Source organism: Talpa occidentalis, unplaced genomic scaffold (genome assembly GCF_014898055.3).
Source record: "Talpa occidentalis isolate TD23 unplaced genomic scaffold, MPIMG_talOcc4v2.1 talOcc4.2, whole genome shotgun sequence".
Classification (NCBI taxonomy): domain Eukaryota; kingdom Metazoa; phylum Chordata; class Mammalia; order Eulipotyphla; family Talpidae; genus Talpa; species Talpa occidentalis.
In genome coordinates this window covers 111,905,214-111,926,494 of record NW_023602073.1, presented here as the reverse complement: position 1 = coordinate 111,926,494, position 21,281 = coordinate 111,905,214, and the positions used below count along the sequence as shown (strand labels likewise).

The 21,281-nt window shown below is 39.8% G+C and overlaps 1 protein-coding gene across 1 annotated transcript in view; it reads right to left on the bottom strand.

Moving 5' to 3' along the window:
• Nucleotides 1-86: 86 nt before the first annotated feature.
• Nucleotides 87-21,281, bottom strand: part of SLC16A10 (solute carrier family 16 member 10) — a 99,414-nt gene continuing 78,219 nt past the window's right edge. The window contains exons 4-6 of the mRNA XM_037520233.2: nt 6,866-7,009; nt 2,033-2,261; nt 87-1,092 (exon numbers count right to left, since the gene is read on the bottom strand). Coding sequence (XP_037376130.1) covers nt 860-1,092; nt 2,033-2,261; nt 6,866-7,009 — 606 coding nt within the window. The 3' untranslated portion in view covers nt 87-859. The remainder of the gene's footprint in view (nt 1,093-2,032; nt 2,262-6,865; nt 7,010-21,281) is intronic.

Below are 21,281 nucleotides of genomic sequence, written 5' to 3'. Positions count from 1 at the left end.
GCTCAATAACAAACGGTTTAAATATCCTAATGCTAACAAATTCAGAAGTTAGACAAATTCTAAGTTAAATGTGCCAGAATAGCATTCATTCTATTTTACTTTAATGTTATAATTTAAAGAATTTATAAATTTGGGGCATTCTGGCTTCTTGAGTAAAAATACACTGCAAACCCAGAGGGAATAAACATGAAGAGATACCTGATTTCTAAACTATTCGGCCCATGCCCCAAATTTATAAACAGGATACTTTTTGTCTCACAAATCAATTCTGAAGACATTGTTAGCATCTGTTCCAAGAAGGTTCCTTGACAATGGAGCAATTCAGAACAACTTAATTTCATAGCTTATTTAACAACAGGAAATCTTTACATAGATTTGAGGCTTAGGTAGATCTGATATTATCTGGAATCCAAGTTTAACTTTCATAAAATGTTTCCAAACAGCTGAAGAAATAGATATCAGAACTAAGAACACCATGTGAGACTACAAACAATATTTCCAGTCCTAACCAAACCACAATTCTTTCAGTATAGCTTGAGGTATATTTAAATATTTGTACAAGCTAAATAGCATTCACAGTTTCCAAAGTTGCTTTTTACTAAGATAGCTTCAAGTTCTCACAATGTTTGACTTTCAGACATATTTTCATATACCAGAGTTTCTGCCCTCTGAAATAAGGAAAAATCAGACAGCTATTCAGTGGCAGAAAATGGTTCTTGTAGCAATAAGAGTTCTATTTCCCAATTATTGTGCTATTCCTAGGATGTGATTAAAAAAATAAGAAATTTGCAATTCATATAAAAGGAAAACTTGCTTAAACGTCTGAAGCAAGTCCAGTCTGGTGGAGGTATATAAGACATTAAATAACAGAGTCAGATTCTTTCTTATAGATTCCAGATGAGTTCAACAGCAGAGAGTTCTGGTTCTCCAACATTTTCTCCATCTTTTCTCCTCCAGTGGTTTGACTGACATTTCTTTGCTTCTTACTATGGATCCATGGGACTAAACAAAGGATAGCACCTCCAACTAGGGGAGGGATTCCAGCGAGGTAGAATGCCACATCATAGTAGCCGAGCTTGTCACGAATTAACCCTGGGAAGGGAAAAAAGCTGTCACCAAGCTAGACACACATACACGCACACTTACTTTATACTTTATAGATCTATATATCCTTCAAAATAACTCTAAAGGTGAAATTCACTTAGTGAAAATAGCCATTTTAGTGGTAATTAGGGCACTCACAATTTGTACAACCACCACATCTATCTTGTTCCAAAATATTATCATCACACCAGGAGGAAACTCCATGCATACTAAGTTGCACTCCCTAATCCTAATCTCCCTTTCCTTCAGCTCCTGGCAACTACCAATCTTCTCCCTATCTCTGTGGATTTACCTACTCTGGATATTTCACATAAGTAGAATCATATAATATGTCAGCTTTGTATTTGGCTTCTTCCACTTAGCATAGTCTTCTCAAGATTCATTTACCTGGAAGCCTGTTTCAATATAGTAACTTCATTCATTTTTATGGCTGAGTATTATTCCATTGTATGAATATACCCCATTTTGTTTATCCACTCATCTACTCACAGACATCTGGGTTGTTTCCACTAAATAATATTTTTTATTAACTATTTCTCAGAGGGATATGATCTCTTACACAACGCATACATATTTAGAAATCTTTTAGAATCTTTGTCTCTTTCTATAAAAAATAAAGAATGTTCCCATTCTTCTAAAACACATACTAAGAGAAATATAGGAACTGTGGAAGCTTAAAGCCCAAAACTTTCTGTCACATATGTTATTGAGTATTTTAGATACCAGTAAAGAGAAGAGGGGACTCTTCAGCAAACTTTTTCAACATGTCACCTATATCTGGTCTTATTAAAAATGTTGTAGATGAAGCACACACGAAATCAAAAGACCAGTAAGCAATAAATCATAATATAGTTTAGATATAAGTGAGACTTAAGTCATGCTATAGAAAATGTTATTAATATAATTATTGGAGAATCGTTACATTTACCTGCAATGGGTGGCCCCACAGTCATGGGTATAGACATGAATCCAAGCAGAAATCCAATTGCTTGGGAGACATCCTGGGCACCAACTAATTCAAAGGCAATGGGGGCCATAATGGAAATGAAGCATCCATCAAAGAGACCCATGATGAGACAAACAGCAATGAGGCCCCCAAAGATTTTACATAGGGGAATCATCATGGACATCAGACCGATGAAGAGAAATGAGAGTACCTAGGACAAATACCACAATGTCAACACTGGACTCAGGAGAAGTGAATGTTATAATTACTGAGCAAAGGTAGTTGAGGGGGATCAATTTCTGAGCAACATGCTTAGAATATGTAAGTGGTTACTGGTTAGTGGACTCTTACTGCCTCCCCAGCACAGTTCAAATAGACTTTATAGACATATTTAACTCCTATAATCATTTCCCCCGAATTTCCCTAGCACTTTCCCAATATTTCCATTAAGGGACAATAAGAAAGTAGCTATTTTTATATACTTGCTTCCCTTTCCAGCCTGTAAGCTCTCTGAGGTCAGAGTCTATACAGAAGTCATCTCTGGACTAGAAATTATAAAGTTTGAGGATCTTGCAAACTTGGTTAGTGCTTAGCAAACATTTGCCTTTGAATATCAGCTCAAATTCATTCAACAAACATTTGGTTTTTAAAATTTCACCTTTGAGATTACATATACTTTATTGGTCATGGACCATAGACTACGTGGAAAGGCGTAAGATGTGTTCTGGGCCCGCCTGCTACTCAGAACTGGCTTCAAGGTGACTGGGCGTGAAGAGAACTGTCCCAGCTCCATGAAGCTGAGCCATTAAAAGCAAAGAGCAGAGAGTGGGTAATTCTGAGAAAACACACCCCCCATGGGAGGAAGAAAAGGAAGGTAAGCAGCTTTAGCATTGCCAACTCTTCGAGGCTGAGCCAAAATGCAGGCAGACAGGAAGGGAGGGAGGAAGAGTGAGCAAACAAGCAGAACTGTAGCTGGTCACAGCAGAGAAGAAAGAGGCAAGGATCAGAAACAGTGAGCTGCTGAGAGCTGGGGCAGAGAGCTGGGCAGCCACTCACCTGTGACTCAGCGCACACTACTGGGCACCACAAACACCATACCATGTTTGAATGGAAATCAGATAAGGTCTAAAAGAAGCCAGGCTGTGGCTACCCTTTCATCCAAAACAAAATTACTGACTTTTAACTCATGGCTGTACAACTATAGACCAAACATGAGACAGGTTAGAAGAAGCTGTACTTTTTTGTAAATTACACGAAAAGTTCACATACTGAAATGTGACCCCCCCCCCCACCCCACCAATGTGGTCAATGACCTCACAGCTCCAGTCATTGGGAGAAAATTTTTCAGAAGTTATTTTGGAGTAAACCGTTAACGTATAACATATACCATGACTTTATCCATTGTAGCACCTTAGTCCAGACCTCCATCATCTCTCAGTTGGATGCCTGTCTATACTGGTCTCCTAACTGGTCTTCCCTTCTCCTAGCACTCTTTTTTTTTTTTTAAGATTTATTTTATTTATATAAGACCTGGGGTACAGGCCATAGTCGCAAGAGGGTGAGAAGATTCACCAGAGATAGAGCGGGGAGCAGAATGGGCAGACGGACGGAAAGCACTGCTGAAGGGAGCAGCAGGCGCCACAGGAGAGGTCTGCCTCGCCATGTGGGATTCTCCCAGGCTGGCCGGGAATCAAACTGGTGCTGCAGAGGCTGCAGACAGCTTCACAGCGCTACGCTCAACCCACTGAGCCACCGGGGAAGCCCCCCCACCCCCAGCACTCTTGCTTCCTTCTAGTAATGCCCTTCCGTACACAGAGTAACCACAGTGACCAACTAATGTAAAATCAGACCTTAGTATTTCCCAACAAAGACTTACTATACCCGAAGTAAAAGCTCTTCATCTAGGATTTCAAGGCCATGGATAATCTGGCCCCTCACAGCTTTCTAGCCTCTTACCATGCCACTCTTCCTTGTCTGTTTAATTTCCCAAACATGCCCAGCTTTGCTGTCTCAAATATTGCACCAGATACATTTGGTGCAAGATTGTACCAGATACATTTATGCCTTGTTTGCATCAACCTGCCAGAGTCTGGGCTGACTAGATTTTTTTAATGAAAGGAAGCTGGATGTCTGTAATGCAGCAAATATCCATTAGAGGGCTCCCTTGAAACTTGAGAAACAAACCAAATCTTTCACTAGATGATCGGCAAGAATATCTGCAGAGAGGGACTAATAAAAGAGTTGTGTGACCAGACTCCTTCCTGTGACTGTCTGCCTGGACCTATGAACACACTGATCTCAGCAAGGCAGCCTCTCTGTTTCTCAGTGTTTGCATTTATAATTGAAAACAGTGACTGTCCTTCTTCAAAGGACTGGGGCGAAGAGTAAAGGAGATGATGCATGTTAGGCTTAGTTCATCATCTGGCCTGTTGACATACCCAAGAAATGGTATTAATTCAAGTCAATTCATGGGAGTTACTTTATCCGAAATATATGTTTTTTCTGATCATTTTTCCTTGCCCCAATTTTAGATCCCTGTGCTCTCCTTCAAGGCACTGCTCAAATAACGCCTCTCACCTACACAGTGGCAGATGGCTCTGAACTCCTATCCCCAAGGCTCCCTGGGCTGTCCTTCACCTTCCTTCCACAGCCAAGCTTTTGGACAAAGTTGTCTATATTTCCATTTACTGATTGGTCACATTCAGTCTTTTGCACTTGCCACTCTACTGAAACTACCTTCTGTCAGGTCAGGAACAGTCTCTCTCTTACTGAATCCAATGAAAACCTTTTTTAGTTTTTAACATGCCTACCTAGCACTAGCTATAAACACTGCTGAGCACTCTTGCCTCGGGGGCACTTTCCCCACCCACCTGGCCACTCCCTCTCAATTTCTCTTGCTTAATGGAGTCTTCCACTCACCCTATTACAGCCCATGAACGCTAAAATAAGATCTCCAATCCAGTCTCTTATGAGTTTCAAACTCAACTTGGTTTTCCTACAAGCACCACAAACGTAGCCTGGCAAAGATGTACCCTGATTTACTGAATGATCTGGATAGAACAGTAAAACTATGTACTTTCTTACACCAGCCACATATTTCAGCCTGGCTCCTTCCAATGACCACCAACCCCTGTATCCCATTTTATTCTCTGTTGGGTCCCAGTATCTCTGCCTTGGTTCTTTATGCCTATACTACTTCAGCTCCAACTAAGCCCTCTGACTCCACTCTTTAAAAAAAAAAAAAAAAAAAAAGAAAGAAAGAAAAAAGAAAAAAACCCCACAACTTTAGGGCCTCCCTGGTGGCGCAGCGGTTGAATGCTGAGCTGCGAAGCTGCCCGCAGCCTCTGCAGTGCCAGTTCGATCCCCAGCCTTCGGCCCTGGCGAGGGTCCCACATGGCGCGCAGATCTCTCCCACTGCCCACTGCTCCCCTCAGCAGTGTATGGTCAGTCTGCCTGTTCTGCTCCCACTCTGGCTCTGGTGAATTCTCTCACCCTCCCGCGCTTCTGACTGTACCCAGTGCTTGTATAAATAAATAAATAAAATCTTTAAAAAAAACAAAACAAAATCCCACAACTTTATTGGGATAAAATCCATACACCATAAAATTTACCCATTTAAAATACACTGCTCAGTAGGTTCAGTTCATTAACAACATTGTATAACCATCATTACTTCTAATTTTAGACTATATCACCCAAAAAGAAACCTCATACTAGTAGCCACTCCACATCCTCTCCCTCCCCCAGCCCCTGGCAACCAGTGATCTACTTTCTGCATATTTTTAGATATTTCATGTAAATGGAACCATACAATATGTGGCTTTTATGACTACCTCAACTCTTGCCTCCTTCCTTTACTCCATCTCATCCTTCACAGTTAACAGCTTCAACACTAGTAAAATACAATTCATGTCATGTCACTCCCTTGCTTAAAATCACAGATTTCAAAATAGAATCCATTCTCTTTTGTGCTCAAACAAGCCCTTAACAACCTGGCCCCTGCCTATCCCCTAACCAATCAATCTACCCATTCTCTCTCTATTCTGTTCAAACATTTAGTTTCCCAGATATAACATACTGTATCCACCTCTTTGTCCAGGTGGTTTCATCTGCTTGGAACACTCTAGTCTCTTATCTAAGTGCCACACACCTCTTAACACCCACCAGCCTAGGAAGCTTGCTCAGCCTCTCACTAGTGATTCAGAAGCTGAGCCCAGTTTCCATGGCACCCCTCTGGTATTCCCATTATTCCACTGTGCTGCAACACTGTTTTGCCTGTCTCCCCATGAGACCATTAGCTAGTAACTGAGGGCATAGGCCACGTTTCAACTGCAGCATTTAACACAATGTCTGGCATGAGGGAGTCCCTTAAATACTTGTCAAATGAGTGAGTATCAATGTGATTCTGGAATTAGCATTTGTTTAGTGCACATCCCATAACACCCTGGAGGCAATTTTTAATAAAGAAGCTCAAAAGACACATATACACACCCCTCTGAATTTCACAAGATATTGCAAAAGGCACATGACTATGAGAACTATGCCAAAAATAAAACATTCTTCTTAGAAAAAGCAAGGGCAAAAAGTATTTTGGTTTGGTGGAGTGCCGTGGCAAAACAAAGAAGATTGTTGTTTGATTGCCAGTTTCTCATGTTGAAAACCCAAAACAGAACTGATTTTGCCCTTGAAAAACTACTGATATAAGTTCTGGAAAACACTATTTTTCCAGAAGAACTGAAACAAAAGCATACCCATAATAAGATCTTAGGTGATAAGGATCATTTTGCTGGGGAGAAAGAAGGCTTAAGAAAATACCTGTAGATAAACTTTCTTCACACCAGGCACATAATCTGCAATCCGGCCAAAGAGCAGCCGTCCAACCCCCGAAGTGATGCCAATGCACATGAGCACCACCTCTTTATTTGTTTCATCTTGAAATCTTTCGTTCACATATTTCATCTGTAGACCAAAGAGACAGAGACACACTAAATATGGTATGAAACTTGACAAGTTGGAAGGCTTTGGACAAATGCCATTGTTTCTCTAGACTGTGATAATTCTCACCCCTTTCCAAATTCAATATGTGCAAAATCTGTGATAACTTTTATGAGAACATATGAAGAAAAGATAACATGATTTTGTTTGCATAAAGTAAGAATTTTTATCAGAGATCTTTTTAAATATTTCATAAAGGATTACCAGCACACACTTTATAAGTTAACATTGAACCATGAGCTAAAGGAAGAGAACCGAATTCTGAACACACAATACAACCTTGTACTCCCAAGGTCACCCGAGGACCAGCCCATCATCTGCAAACCTGAAAGGCAGTTTTAAGGATCAATTCTGGAGTTTCATTTCTTTTAGGAGGAACCTGAACCCCACTTATATCCCTGAAATAAATTATAGTGGAGCGTGTAGGATAAAAGCATAAGGTTTCCTACCTTTGAATTTGCCTATTTGTGTGATATTAGAACATATAAAAATAGTTTAACAGAGAGGTTAAAAGAAAAATCTCTAGAGAGACTACTTGGGTTTAAGTCTTGTTGGTTCCATTTCTTGTCAACCTTGTGACCTTAGGTAAATTTATAGCATCAAGGACTCCAAGATTCCACGTCTATAAAATGGAGACAGCAATAGTACTTCAAGAGGGTGTCTGTGAGGATTAAATACCATATCTGTGTAAAGGACTTAGAACAGTGCCTGACACAGATATTAATTTTAGCCTTTTTTCTATTTAACAGAACCTAGTACTTCAATTCATAGTCTAGAACAGGATTATTAATCAACAACCTGCCCTCGACAATGTTTTAAAAGGCAGTGTGGGGGTCTCCCTGGTGGCGCAGGCAGTTGAGCGCAGCACTGTGAAGCTGTCTGCAGCCTCTGCAGTGCCGGTTTGATCCCCGCTGGCCTTGGAGCAACCCACATGGCGGGGCAGACCTCTCCTGTCTCGCCCGCTGCTCCACTCAGCAGTGTGTTTCGTCAGTCTGGCTGTTCTTTTCCCTGTCTGTGCTCTGTCTCTGGTGAATCCTCTCACCTGCCACACATCTGGCCTGTACCCTGGTTCTTGTATAAATAAATCTTCAAAAAAAAAAAAAAAGGCAGTCTGATGGCAGGTGTTATAATGGGTCACACTAACATAGCTTTGACCCCAAAGCCCCAAAGTTTCACAGATTGCAACCTAGCACTTTCATATTCTCGTGATCTCCTATCTGTACTCACAAGGAGAAAAAGTCTGTATTCCCACTGCTTCTGCTTTCTCTGAAACCACTGAGATATTACAGAAAACACAAACAGTTGTCTCAAACAACTGGATTCACTGTCTACTACACCAAACATTCTAGAAGTCTGTAAGCAAGTCTCCCAGAAAGTCGCTGGCCCAGATGGTTTCTATGTGGCACAAGGAGCCTTCCTCGGTGACATCTCCTTAAGAGAATTCCATTTTATACTTTTAAACCCATTTGGATATGCCAATACCACCTTATCTGTCTTTTCCCTTTCAAACTAATAACTGTTTTCCCTAACTTTTGTATTTTCAAACCAACAGAATAATCCTCTCCAAATAGTCCTGTAATCTTATCAATTCCTTATTCATCATTTTGTCCATGTCTATCTCTATGCGCCTTAGTTTGGTATTAAAAGCCCTCCACAATGTGCCACTAATCTCTTTGTTTCTTTATTATCTACTGACCCCAGTATCAGAAATAGAAAACTCAAATGTCTATAGGACTCAGGCAAATAGCATGAAGGAGTAAAATAGACTTGTTGGAGAGAGGGAGCAAACACTTTAGATAAGTATTACCAAATAGGGCCACAAATCTAACTCCCAGCCTCCTTTTACTTTATTTTTTTTCCCCTTTTATTATATAGAGAAGTCACAAACCTGGAATTTTGTGTAGAAATGCTGGCACCTAATTTGAATTTGAAACACTTCGTGATTCTATCCTATGTATGCCAAACAAAACAAAACATGTCTGCAAACAGCATTAGGCCAGCTTTGATCTCAAATCCCTTCCAAATCCCATCCTAATCCCATCTGGCCCAGCAGTGTAGGTCCAGTCATTATCCTTAAACATACCTGATATGTTCTCACCTCTCTACATTTCTGCTGCCTTTACTACTTCTTATACTTTCTAAGTCTTACCCATTCCTTATGCCTCTGCTGAAACCCACCTTTTCTCACAGCTGTCCTGGTTACCTCAATCTCACTTCTCCTTGTTACTGCCTGGTTTTCATTTGGTGCCTGAAGTACTGAATGTTCCTACAACAGGGCCTTTTTAGCTTCTAACTCGACACATTCTCTTGAGTAAACTCTTCCATGTCAAAGTAAACACATCTGCCTGCCTATTCCAAAGGCACCACAAAGTAAACATGCCCCATGCTGAATTCATCTCCCACTCCAGGCCTGCTCTCCCTCCACTTCACTGAACAGTCTAAGACAGGCCTACACCGCCCCCGCGCACCCCCACCCCAACCCTGAGGTAAGAACCTGACTGACAACCATTCTGGATTACTCTCTCTCCCTCCCTTCAAATCCAATATCCCTATATGTCTCTCAGACACACCACCTTTGGTCCACGTTTCTCACAGTGTCTTAGTTTGGGTTCTTCTCACTCCTCACCTAGACCATGACAATAGCTGTCTAGCATGCTTCTTGCTACGGTTCCCACTCTTAAATCTCTACTCTGTACTCTCTGAGGCCACCAGATTAATAAATTCAAAATTAAAAAATGGCACTTCTCTGCTTAAAACCCAAACTCAAACTCCTCTTTTGCTACTGCAACCCCCCTCTAGCTCCCTCCTCATGCACACCACATTAACACTGCAGGACAACAGAGCTGCTACTAGTCACAGATGGGCTGCTGAGATGTAATCGAGATGCTCAAAGTATAAAACACACAGCAAATTTAGAAGACTTAATGATAAAAAGCATGTAAAATGTCTCATTAATAATTTAACATATAGGGACTCCCTGGTGGCGCAAGGGGTTAAGACACAACCTATGAAGCTGTCCGCAACCACTGCAGCAGTTCGATCCCTGGCCTTCCAAGGAGCAACCCACAAGGTGCAGCAGACCTCTTTCCTGCTGCTCCCCTCAGCAGTGTACTTCAGTCTGCCTGTTCTGTTCCCTACTCTATCTCTGGTGAGTCCTCTCACCCCCCACGCCTCTGGTGTGTACCCCAGTTCTTGTATACATAATCTTTAAAAAATAATTTAAAATATAGATTCCACTGAAATAATACAATAATACTTTATGATTACATAAACTATTAAATTATTTTTCCTTTCTAAAATATGGCTACTAGAAATTTTTAAGCTACATGTATGTAGCTTTTTTTTTAGAGTCAAGCATCAGGGATACTTTTCTTTCTTTTTTTTTTTTTTAAAGATTTATTTATTTATTTATTTAAGGATACAAGCACTGGATACAGTCAGAGGCGCGGGAGGGTGACAGAATTCACCAGAGCCAGAGGGGAGAGCAGAGCAGGCAGACTGACGAAGTACACTGCTGAGAGGAGCAGCAGGTGGCAGGAGAGGTCTGCGTGCCATGTGGGACCCTCACCCGGTGGCTGGGGATCGAACCGGCGCTGCAGAGGCTGCGGGGCAGCTTCACAACCCAGCACTCAACCACTGCGCCACCAGGGAGGCCCGGTTCCATTAATTTTTACTGAACATTACTGACTTAAGAAATGTACTTGTGTCTACAAAGACAATTATTGATAAAGATGACCTCAAACTGGCTTATTCCTCTAAATCATTGTCACTCCCCATTAAGTGAGATTAAACAAAGCAGAAAGAGATAAAATATGGCTCAATTCTAAGAAAATGAATAACCTGACTTAAGGCAGGTGGGATATAAATATGTGTATTGGTCAGTATTATTTGGAATTTGAATCCAGACTCTAGTGTATTAATCCATTTCAGAAAAGCACCTGAGAGAGCCATTATAACTTTTTAAGAGACATCTTTTGTTTTCAAAAAAGACTGGATTTGCCAGTCATTCTTTTAATGAGACTAAGAACACCCCTGCCTGCAAAATTGCTATTGTCCTTTATTGGTTACTTACCTTCCCCTGTTCTATTTGTAATCCTTAAAAGAAATAATACGGCAAAAAGTTGTGGGTCTTTTGAAAGAGGGTACATTGGTAAATTCATATTATGCTTAGGTAGAAATTTGGTTCTTCAACTATAAGAAGTATTATTTCATTGAACTAATTTCTCTCATTGTTATTTAAATAAAGCCACTTCAAACTTCTAATTCCCTTCCCCAACCTTCAGTCAAAATCTGCAAACAATAGAAGTTTCTTTGTTCACTAAGTAGGGGGATCTGATTTTGGAAAACAGAATATGGGAATGCTGGATCTCTGGGTTCTAGGCAGTCCTCTGCTTTGTGAAGTGGCCAGGACGGGTGTGTCTTGTTTGCAGCCCCAGACTCCCACGACGGCTGCCAGCTATTTCACAAATCCCTGCTCATCTCTCTCAACTTCAGGAGACTGGCATGCACTTTAGTTTAGCAGAAGGCATGAATATTGGGCAAATCTGATATTTCTAATAAGGAGCTGAGTAAAAACATGGAAATGTTGAAGGAATGTTTCCATAGTTAACCTAATGTATTTAATACATAAAAAGTGTGCACTAAAGGCTACTTGTCCACAGCGTCATTTTGTAGAGCAGTTATTTATTTATTTATTATATTTTGTTCCCCTTTTTTCTAGTTCTTTTTTTTTTTAATATTTATTTATTTATTTATACAAGAACTGGGTAAAGTCAGAAGCACGGGAGGGTGAGAGAATTCACCAGAGCCAGAGCTGGGAGCAGAACAGGCAGAAGGACCGAAGTACACTGCTGAGGGGCGCAGCGGGTGGCAGTGGAGGTCTGTGCGCCATGCGGGACCCTCCTCCGGTGGCCGGGGAGCAGCTGGGGAACGAACCAGCGCTGCAGAGGTTGCGGGCAGCTCCGCAACCCAGCGCTCAACCGCTGCGCCACCGGGGAGGCCCTAGAGCAGTTATCCAAAAATATAAGTATCTTTAGGGTAGGAATCAGCCTTTTATTTATTTTCAAACATTTGTTTATTCCAGGGCTGCACACCTCTAGGAGGTAACCTGAGCCTTGCAGACTGCTTAAATGCTGCCTGCTCCTGAAACATTTTTTCATCGTTCCACTAACAACTTCCACTAATCACAGAAGTCATTTTTGGATTATGTGAAATCCTGCTTACTGTTTTGCTATCCAAAGATAACCAAGACCTCATATCTCAAAATACTTGCTTATTCAAAATCCATGGGTGAAAGAAGGAAAAAAGACAAACCAATTTCCTCTTCCACCTAACCATCCCCACTTCATATAAATGGTGATAGTGTCTCTATGGATGACACAGAGGGAGAGTTCCTTTTCTTTCAATAGAGCCCAGAGGTAGATCCCATTTTCAAGAGGTCAGGGCAGCAGCCTAAGAAAACAACCATCTTGGACAAAATCAACACGCAAAAGTCAGTAGCCTTCCTATACACAAACAATAAATCTGAAGAAGAAGAAATCAAAAAAACCATCCCTTTTAGTATCAAAACAAAAAAAATCAAATATTTGGGAATAAATCTAACAAAAGAGGTAAAGGACCTATAAAACACTGTTAAAAGAAATAGAAGAAGGCACAAAGAAATGGAAAGACATCCCCTGCTCATGCATTGGAAGAATAAACATTATTAAAATGGCCATCCTACCAAAAGCAATATACAGATTCAATGCTATTCCAATAAAAATTTCAATGTCATTCTTCAAAGAAATAGAACAATTATTGATGAAATTCATATGGAATCACCAAAAACCCCGAATAGCCAAAGCTCTCCTGAAAAAAAAAAAAAAAAAGTGAATGGAGGCATCACACTCCCAGACTTCAAACTATACTACAAAGCCATAATCATCAAAACTGCATGGTATTGGAACAAAAACAGATATACAGACCAATGGAATCGAATAGAAAATCCAGAAATAAACCCACAGATTTATGGTCAACTAATCTTTGACAAAGGAGCAAAGACTATGCATTGGAGCAAAGAAAGTTTGTTCAATAAATGGTGCTGGGAAAACTGGGTCGCTACATGCAAAAGAATGAAGCTTGACTACTACCTAACACCATGCACAAAAACCAACTCAAAATGGATTAAAGAACTAGACATAAGACCTGAAACCATAAAATACATAGAAGGAAATATAGGCGAAACACTACGTGATATTCACATCAAAGACATCTTTACAGACACATCACCCAAAGCAGTGACAGTGAAGGCAAAGATAAACAGCTGGGACTACATCAAATTAAAGAGCTTCTGCACAGCAAAAGAGACAATAACAAAAACAAAGAGAAACCCCACCAACTGGGAGAACATTTTTGCACACAACACTAATGATAAAGGACTGATCACAAAAATCTGCAAAGAGCTGATGAGACTCAACAACAACAAAGAAAATAATCCAGTCAAAAAATGGGCAGAAGAGCTAAAAAGAAACTTCTCTGAAGAGGAAATGCAAATGGCCAACAGGCATATGAAAAAATGTTCAACATCACTTGCAATCAGGGAAATGCAAATCAAAACTACCATGAGATACCATCTTACACCAGGAGAATGGCACATATTAAAAAAACTAGCAACAACAAATGTTGGCGAGGATGTGGAGAAAAAGGAACTCTCCTGCACTGCTGGTGGGAGTGCAAACTGGTCCAACCACTATGGAGAGCTGTGTGGAGATTTCTGGACCTACTAAACATTGAGCTTCCATATGATCCAGCAATTCCAGTCCTAGGTATTTACCCAAAGGACACAGAAACATCAATTCCAAAGAGCACCTGCACACCTATGTTTATAATAGCAGCACTATTTACAATAGCTAAGCTTTGGAAACAGCACAAATGCCCAAAAATAGATGACTGGATCAAGAAGATGTGGTACATATACACCATGGAATATTACTCAGCATTCAAAAAAGATAAACTCATGCAATTTGCAGCAACATGGATGGCGCTGGAAGGGATCATGCTCAGCGAAATAAGCCAGAAAGAAAAAGAAAAATACCGGATGGTCTCACTCATAGCAGGAATCTAGAAAACTTAAATAAGGGACCAGGAAAATGAATAACTATAAGAAAGTGAAAATCAAAATCAACAAAAAACTATGAACCAGAGACACTCTATGGGGGCTAGGGGGCGGGAGGGGAGGGATTGGGGTCAAAATAAGGGGGTTGCAATTGTATGGGGAATACAAAAATAAAATTTATTATTAAAAAATAATAATAAGAAGAAAAATAAGAAAACAACCATCTTGGGGGACTGGCTTTGGCATGGCTTCTCTCCTCTCCAGATCTTCCCAACAGGGAGCCTCAGTGCCAGATACCAGGAGACAGCACTTTGTGTTGCTCCACTGAGAATGAATCCAAGCTGAGTCTTCTGGCTCTAGATCAGCCATGATGAAAGTTAAATGGTTGCCCATAATATAAAGCCAACTCCAGTAAAGCATGAGAAACTACAACTTCTTGTCAACAAATGATTTCATAAGAGAAGAGTGTCCAATAGAAGGGAACCCCAAATCACTTTTTTTTACAGAAGCACTTCAAAACCTGTAGTGGTACACACCAGTTAAACAAGGTGGTCACTAGTCAAAAAGGCCCACAAGCTACTGTCTTATTTTCTAACACTGTGTCACTTGGCCATGTCATTCTGACCACTGGTCTCTTTATCCCCTGCCCCTTTTTTAAGGGATAGGTAGTTTTTGGTTAATGTCTTTATGTAACGTTTACATAACTCATTACAGGGCCTCTCCTGGCGGCGCAGGCGGTTGAGCACAGTGCTGTGAAGCTGTCCGCAGCCTCTGAAGTGTGGGTTTGATCCCGGCCAGCAGGGGTGAATCCCACATGGTGCAGCGGACCCGTCCTGTCTCGCCCACTGCTCCCCTCAGCAGTGTATTTCATCACTCTGCCTGTTCTGCTCCCCCGTCTGTCTCTGGTGAATCCTCTCACCCTCCCGCGCTTCTGGCCTGTACTCCAGTTCTTGTATGCATGGGTAAATAAATCCAAAAAAATAATACATAACTCATTACATTAAGAGTATGATAAAACTTCGTTGCACACAAGTTAAACTACATACCTTTGGGGAATGGTAAAGAAATGAAACTACAGAAGAACCTTAAAGATACCTTTATTTCTGACTAGTGGATTTGAAGCAACAGCTGATTAGATCAAGTACCAACTGCTACCAAAGGCAGTGTTTTAAGGGAGGAAAGTAGGGCACAAACAGGCCCAACAGACCCTGGAGGCTATAGGACTAATAGAACACAGTGCCTTTGCAGAACTGAGGGGAAAAAATATCAACAATATTTATCATCCACTGTTGTTGCAGTTACTATGCCCTTTGGGAGACAGATTCCAGGCACGCAGTCATCTGTCCTTGCCTGTGATGGTGGATTCTCTAATCCTCTGCCCTTCCTCTTGATACACAACATCAAACTGGGAAGAGGGTAGACAACAGGAAGGCAAGTGCACCCATTTTGTCTCTAATGGAATAAACACTTTTGGCCAAGGTGGGGTTGGGAGTGGAAAACCTGTGTCTCTCAAGTTTACATGGTACATCCAAAATTGGGGAATCAATGCTACACGATATTTCTGTGGTTTTGGAATTTAGAATGATTTCTACAACTTCCAATTTCCCAGTAGGGATACTGAGTTCAGAGCACTTTTACTAACTTGCTATTCACTCAAGATAAGCAGCTTAGGCTTGCTGCCCCTTGCCAGCATGCAGTTAATACAGTAATTTCAAGAATATATCCAACATTAGAAAATTTATTCCATAACATAAAAAAAAATTCTGCTTTAATAAGACTTTTCAAATGGTAAACTAAAAAATAATAATAATAAAAAGGAGCCTGGCTCCTTTAAAAATTAGATGTACATTTGAAAGGGAGTAGAGCGCCTGCTAGAGTGGTTAATGGATAATCTCAGAATTTGATGCAAATCAAAACTTTACACTACCCTTTGACTTCAAAGTAAGATGAACAAAAATCTTCTGAATGGAAGAGGATTCCATCTCCCCGGCACCCCCCCATCCCTTTTTCAAACAACTATGTTTATCTGTTTTTGCTGAGAAAAGTAAATTAAAACATGTGGGCATTTCCTTAGGAAGTTTTGCATAAGCACTGTAGCCAGCGAGCCCAGTGAGATGATTAACGGTGGTAGAAAACTATCAGTTTGGATGCATAAAATTAAGCCCTTTACAGCATATAATGCTGAAATAGCACTTTTTGACCATTAATACAGATACTTCTTGGTTAAGTGAGTGTGAAAGTGTCATTTTACTCTGTTAAATTTGATCAACTGTGCTCTGACAATAACACAGCTCTAAAGGAAAGGGAAAGAAAAACACAAATACTTCTTTGCCTGCCATCATTTTTAAGACCTACCACCTTTCAGCAATCTAGTGTCTATTTCTAATGAGATAATTCCATACTGGCTAAACTCGCTGCGCAGGTACCTACTGCTCCTCAGCAGCTGTGTGGGAGAGCCGACCTTTGGCCCAACAAGCTCTAGGAGACATGGGTAGTTGGTTCTGTTTGTTTTTTTACCCGGCCAGTCTTTTCCATTTCATTAAGATGGGTTTCCATGGTGTCAGTAATCACACATGGCACTCTACAGACACGGAAAAGTCAGGAATGAGAAATAAAAAAGCAAGAGTTTCCAGAGTGAATGTTATTTACAGCCAGCAGGAAGAGTTCAGAAGAAAGAAAAATGGTTAATGGTTGGAAAAACTTTGGCTTCATTTTGAAAATATTTTCTAACTCTCAAAACTCTCTAGAGTCTTTGCTGTTTTTCCCTTTCTGCTTTTCAAAGAATAAATTTCTTTAGGTTTTGCCAAAAGAAGGAAAAAAAAAGTCCCGCCCTGGACATAGAATTATTCAGATTGGGCAAAAATATTTCTAGAGGAATTATCAATAAAAACTTATTTGGATTTAGCCACCAGTTCAAATAATCCTGAATTTTAAATGCTTAAGATGGACTTCATCTTAAAATAGAAAATAAATGACCAGGATTTTCAGATAACTTGAGATTATTTGGTGACCTTGACAATTTCTGTGATAGATATCTCACAAATTATAAAAAATTGTTCTAGTCCTTCCTGAAATGAACAATGAGAAGTGTTCAATCTGTTGGTTTACTAAATGTCTATTCATTCCACTAAAGACCAAATTTGATTCTGAGCAATTTCCTTCTTGGAGTCTCATTCCTGGCACACACTCTGATACTAGGTTCCTGGTTAGTTTGGACGAATATGGACTGTGAGTTATGTCAGTGTCTGTCTGTGAAGAAGTCAGCTAGCCCCTACTCTGCTCATCAACATCACTGAGGCTCAGCCACAGTCCCTTTCCCCTGCCCGCTCCCCCAACTCCAAAGCTTCAGTAGAGCACTTTGAAGACATACAGCCTTCACCGACGTGGTCTCCTGTTTGTGATTAATTTAATCATGAATTTTGATAAGTAGTCCAAAATGAACAAATGTACCCAACTAAAGGCTAGTTGAATTAAGCTTAAATTTTAGAAGTTTAAGGCAGACTTCATTTTAAAGTAGAAAGGATAATTTCAGACAGTATTACTCAAACACTAGGATTTGGGGTAACTTGCTAACTTATTACTGGCAATAAAGTTGTAAGCCAGATATATTATAAATTAGCAAAATTAGTTCCATTTCTTCTTGAACAATAAGAAACATACAGACCATTGGTACACTGAAATTTTAATTTAGTGTAAGGTTTATCTATTTTTGAGAGCAGAGAAATGGAAGTATTAGTTCTTATTCAGCTTCTTAAATTCACCCTAATTCTGAAGTGATGAAAGCTTGAGACTTCCATGAAAATTCTATCTTCTTCTAACCTTTCCTCACTAAGATTCCATCAAACTAGTGATGTTGGCTAGAGAACTACTTTCCCAAAGCCTCCTATTTTCCTCTCTCCTCCAGTCTTTGTAAGGCACAGTGTTGAATTTTCCTATTAATTCTCAGAGTTATCTAGTTGCTCTCCCTAGCATCATATGAAAGTCAAGATTTTTTTTATCTGAATGAAGATAAAAAATTGTTAGGATTGGTCCTAGATTAGTTTTCCTTCCCCTGTGGTAATTTCCACAAACTTCTGAGAATTTCTATTTCAATTTCCCCCCCTTTCTTAAGAATAAGCCTATTTGAGTGGGAGGCTGAGTGAGTGGTATGTGACTATTTTAAACCTGTTCAGTTGTTTAAAGTGTCCAGGAAGCAAAGGAGCACACCCCTGTATGATAGATACAAATGGCCTCTATGATCTGGATTAAGGCGGTTGGCACAGCAGAGAAAAAACCTATGTGGGCTGCGAGTTGGAAGGTGTAGGCATAGTAGAAGAAGACATGGTTTTGCAGTCAAATTATGCCCTGCTCCTTACTGATTCTAAGATCTTGGACATTTGTTCCCCAATCACATACAAATACAGCATGTAGCTTCACACTTTGAGAGGACCACTGCCTTGGAATTATTCTGGAAATTTATGGAGGTTATTTACATATCTGATACAGTTGTGTCCAAGCATTACCTTTTTTTACTTAAGTTTTTATTATGATAAAATTTACATCACATAACATTTACCATTTTAGCCATTTTTAAGCATACAGTTCAGTGGCATTAAGTACATTCATTGTCTCACACAACTATCACTACCATCCATCCCCAGAACTTTATTTTCCCAAACTGAAACCCTATCCCCATTTATTAAGTGATATCCCCTCATTATCTTCCTACCCCATCCCCTAGAAACACCCATAATACTTTGTTTCTATGAATTTACTCCTCTAGTGCAATCATTAGACACCTCATCTAAGTGGAACTGGACAATATTTGACCTTTTGTGACTGTCATAATGTTTTTGGGTTCACCCATGTTGCATGTGTCCTAAGCATTAATATTATTTTATTCAAAATGTCTTCTTTTACTTCTCCTTGTTAGAAGAGGGTCACTATTACTCTTTTAAAAAATGTGTACATGTAAATTTTGTGATTAATGAATTTTATTTCAGTAGAGAAGAGGTAGCACAAATCTGACACACTGTGTAGAGACACAGCTGGGCTGCTGTGAAGCTTAAGGTGATGCAGAGCTTAGAAAGCATCTGGCATGGAAAAGGTAGACAGGGACACCAGGAATGGGTATTTTGGTGCAAATACCCATAAGAGCTGAAGAGCAGGAGCAAGGAAACCCCTGCAGAGAAGAGCAATTATTGCTGAGGCACCAACAGGTCAATAAGAACTTTCTTCAAAACAAGAATTAATGAGAAAGGTCAGGAACTGTGAGAAGTCTCTGAGGCAACTGAGGAGTCAGAGACATGTACAACGAAAGTGTGTATACACAGGAGCATAAGTACAATTAAGTGACAGGGATACATGGTTTATACATCACAAATTCCTCAATATATGGCAGCATTTTAAATTCCTTGCTGGACTGTGGTCACCCTCAGGCATACCATTCTTCTGGAAACAGTTGGGAAAAGGTAAAAGGCATAGGGGGCATTATTTTATATACCTCCATCAGGCTGATGATGGGCCTCTTGCCACTCCTTTTCATATTCTTAAGTTATTTCACATTGAAACTAATCTAGATAAGCACAAAATCACTATCACTATACGTATGTGACCAGAAGGAAGTCTCTAGACCAGATTATTCCTTTCTCTGTAAGATGGAGACAAAACTGTTCTCATCTTACAGGGTTAGATGTTGAAGATTAAAGAACAAACTTGAAGAACATAAAGTGCTACCAGAATGAAGAATTACGGTAGGAAAACTGGTAGACCTGGGACTTCACCAAGTCAACCAACCTACTAAGCTCAGCCTGAAATTGGCCAAAAAACATTTGCGGGACAGGCGTGTGCTAGGTGCTGAGGGTGGGACAATGAAGAGGGGCCTCTGTCTCTACTTGAGAAGTGTCCAGTTACCTTACCTGTTTCTTCTTTATCATTTCCTCAGGAGTCAGGACAATTCCCACAAAAATCTAATGTATTTCATAGGTAAATCCACAGTTTTCACCAGACTTTCCCATATTTACATGGAATAGATTATAAATATTATATGGCCTCACAAAAATACACTACTGCTACTTTCAATTTAAGTTAAAATTAGTTATTTTTAAATGTTTGTGTATTTCTTTCTCCCCAAGAGTTTTACATCATTTAGTGGCTTTGGGGCTTACATTCTAGAGATAATTTCCATGCCTAGAAAACCATGTATCTTTTCTAAAAACTACTGTTGATTATCTATAAATACTTATTTTTTGCTAACTAAATATATTTTGGAACACATGACAAACTTACTCTGCTTTACTAAAAGCAGCAGCTTCAGTTTTAATTATTTGTGTTTTCTAGATTTCATATGTATTAATAACATCCCAATGTATAGAGAAAAAAATTATTTAAAAAAAAAAACAACTCGACTAACTTGTTTTGATGGAAGTGTTCTGTAGATATTTAACTTCACCATTAATAAGTCACAAGTGGCCAGAGAAGTTGAGATCCTTATGAGAATGCTGGTGAATACTGCCTAAGGCACAAGACTGAAAAAGGGGCAAATTTTCACTAACCTGAGTAGTCAAATTGCAGCAGATGTTGAGTTCTGCAGGGAAATAAATGCAAGGTTAGAAAAGCAAGAAAAGCAAAGACACTGTTGAAAAAAGTAGTTATAAAGTGAAGGAAAGAAGATGTCTCATCATTCATGTAATAACCACACGAGAACTGAGGAAAATAGTGTAGTCGGATATAAAAGCAGTGAATAAAGTTTCTGAAGAAAAAGGAATGTGTGGGTCCTATGCAATAATTTTTCTTTTTAATATTATACATCAGAAAAAAATTTTGACTAAAATTTCATCAACTGCCGGCTTGCTTCAAGATAGATACTAAAGAAATTCTGTCATAAGTTTCCCAAGGACAAGAAGCTTTCTTATTTTTTGTATCTTCCAGTTATCTAATGTTGCCCTTCACCAGGCACTTTGTCACTTTCTCAGTGAAGTTCCTGACTGCCCAAACTGAAATCCCCTCTCAACATCACTTTCCATCTCATTCTATTTTCATTATTTAAACACCGCCTTATTTATGTGTTTACATAGTGAGCTCTGTGAGAACAGAGACTAGGTCTTTTCTCACCACTGCATCTCCACACCTCAAGTGCGAGTGGCACCCAGCAGGTGCTCAGTG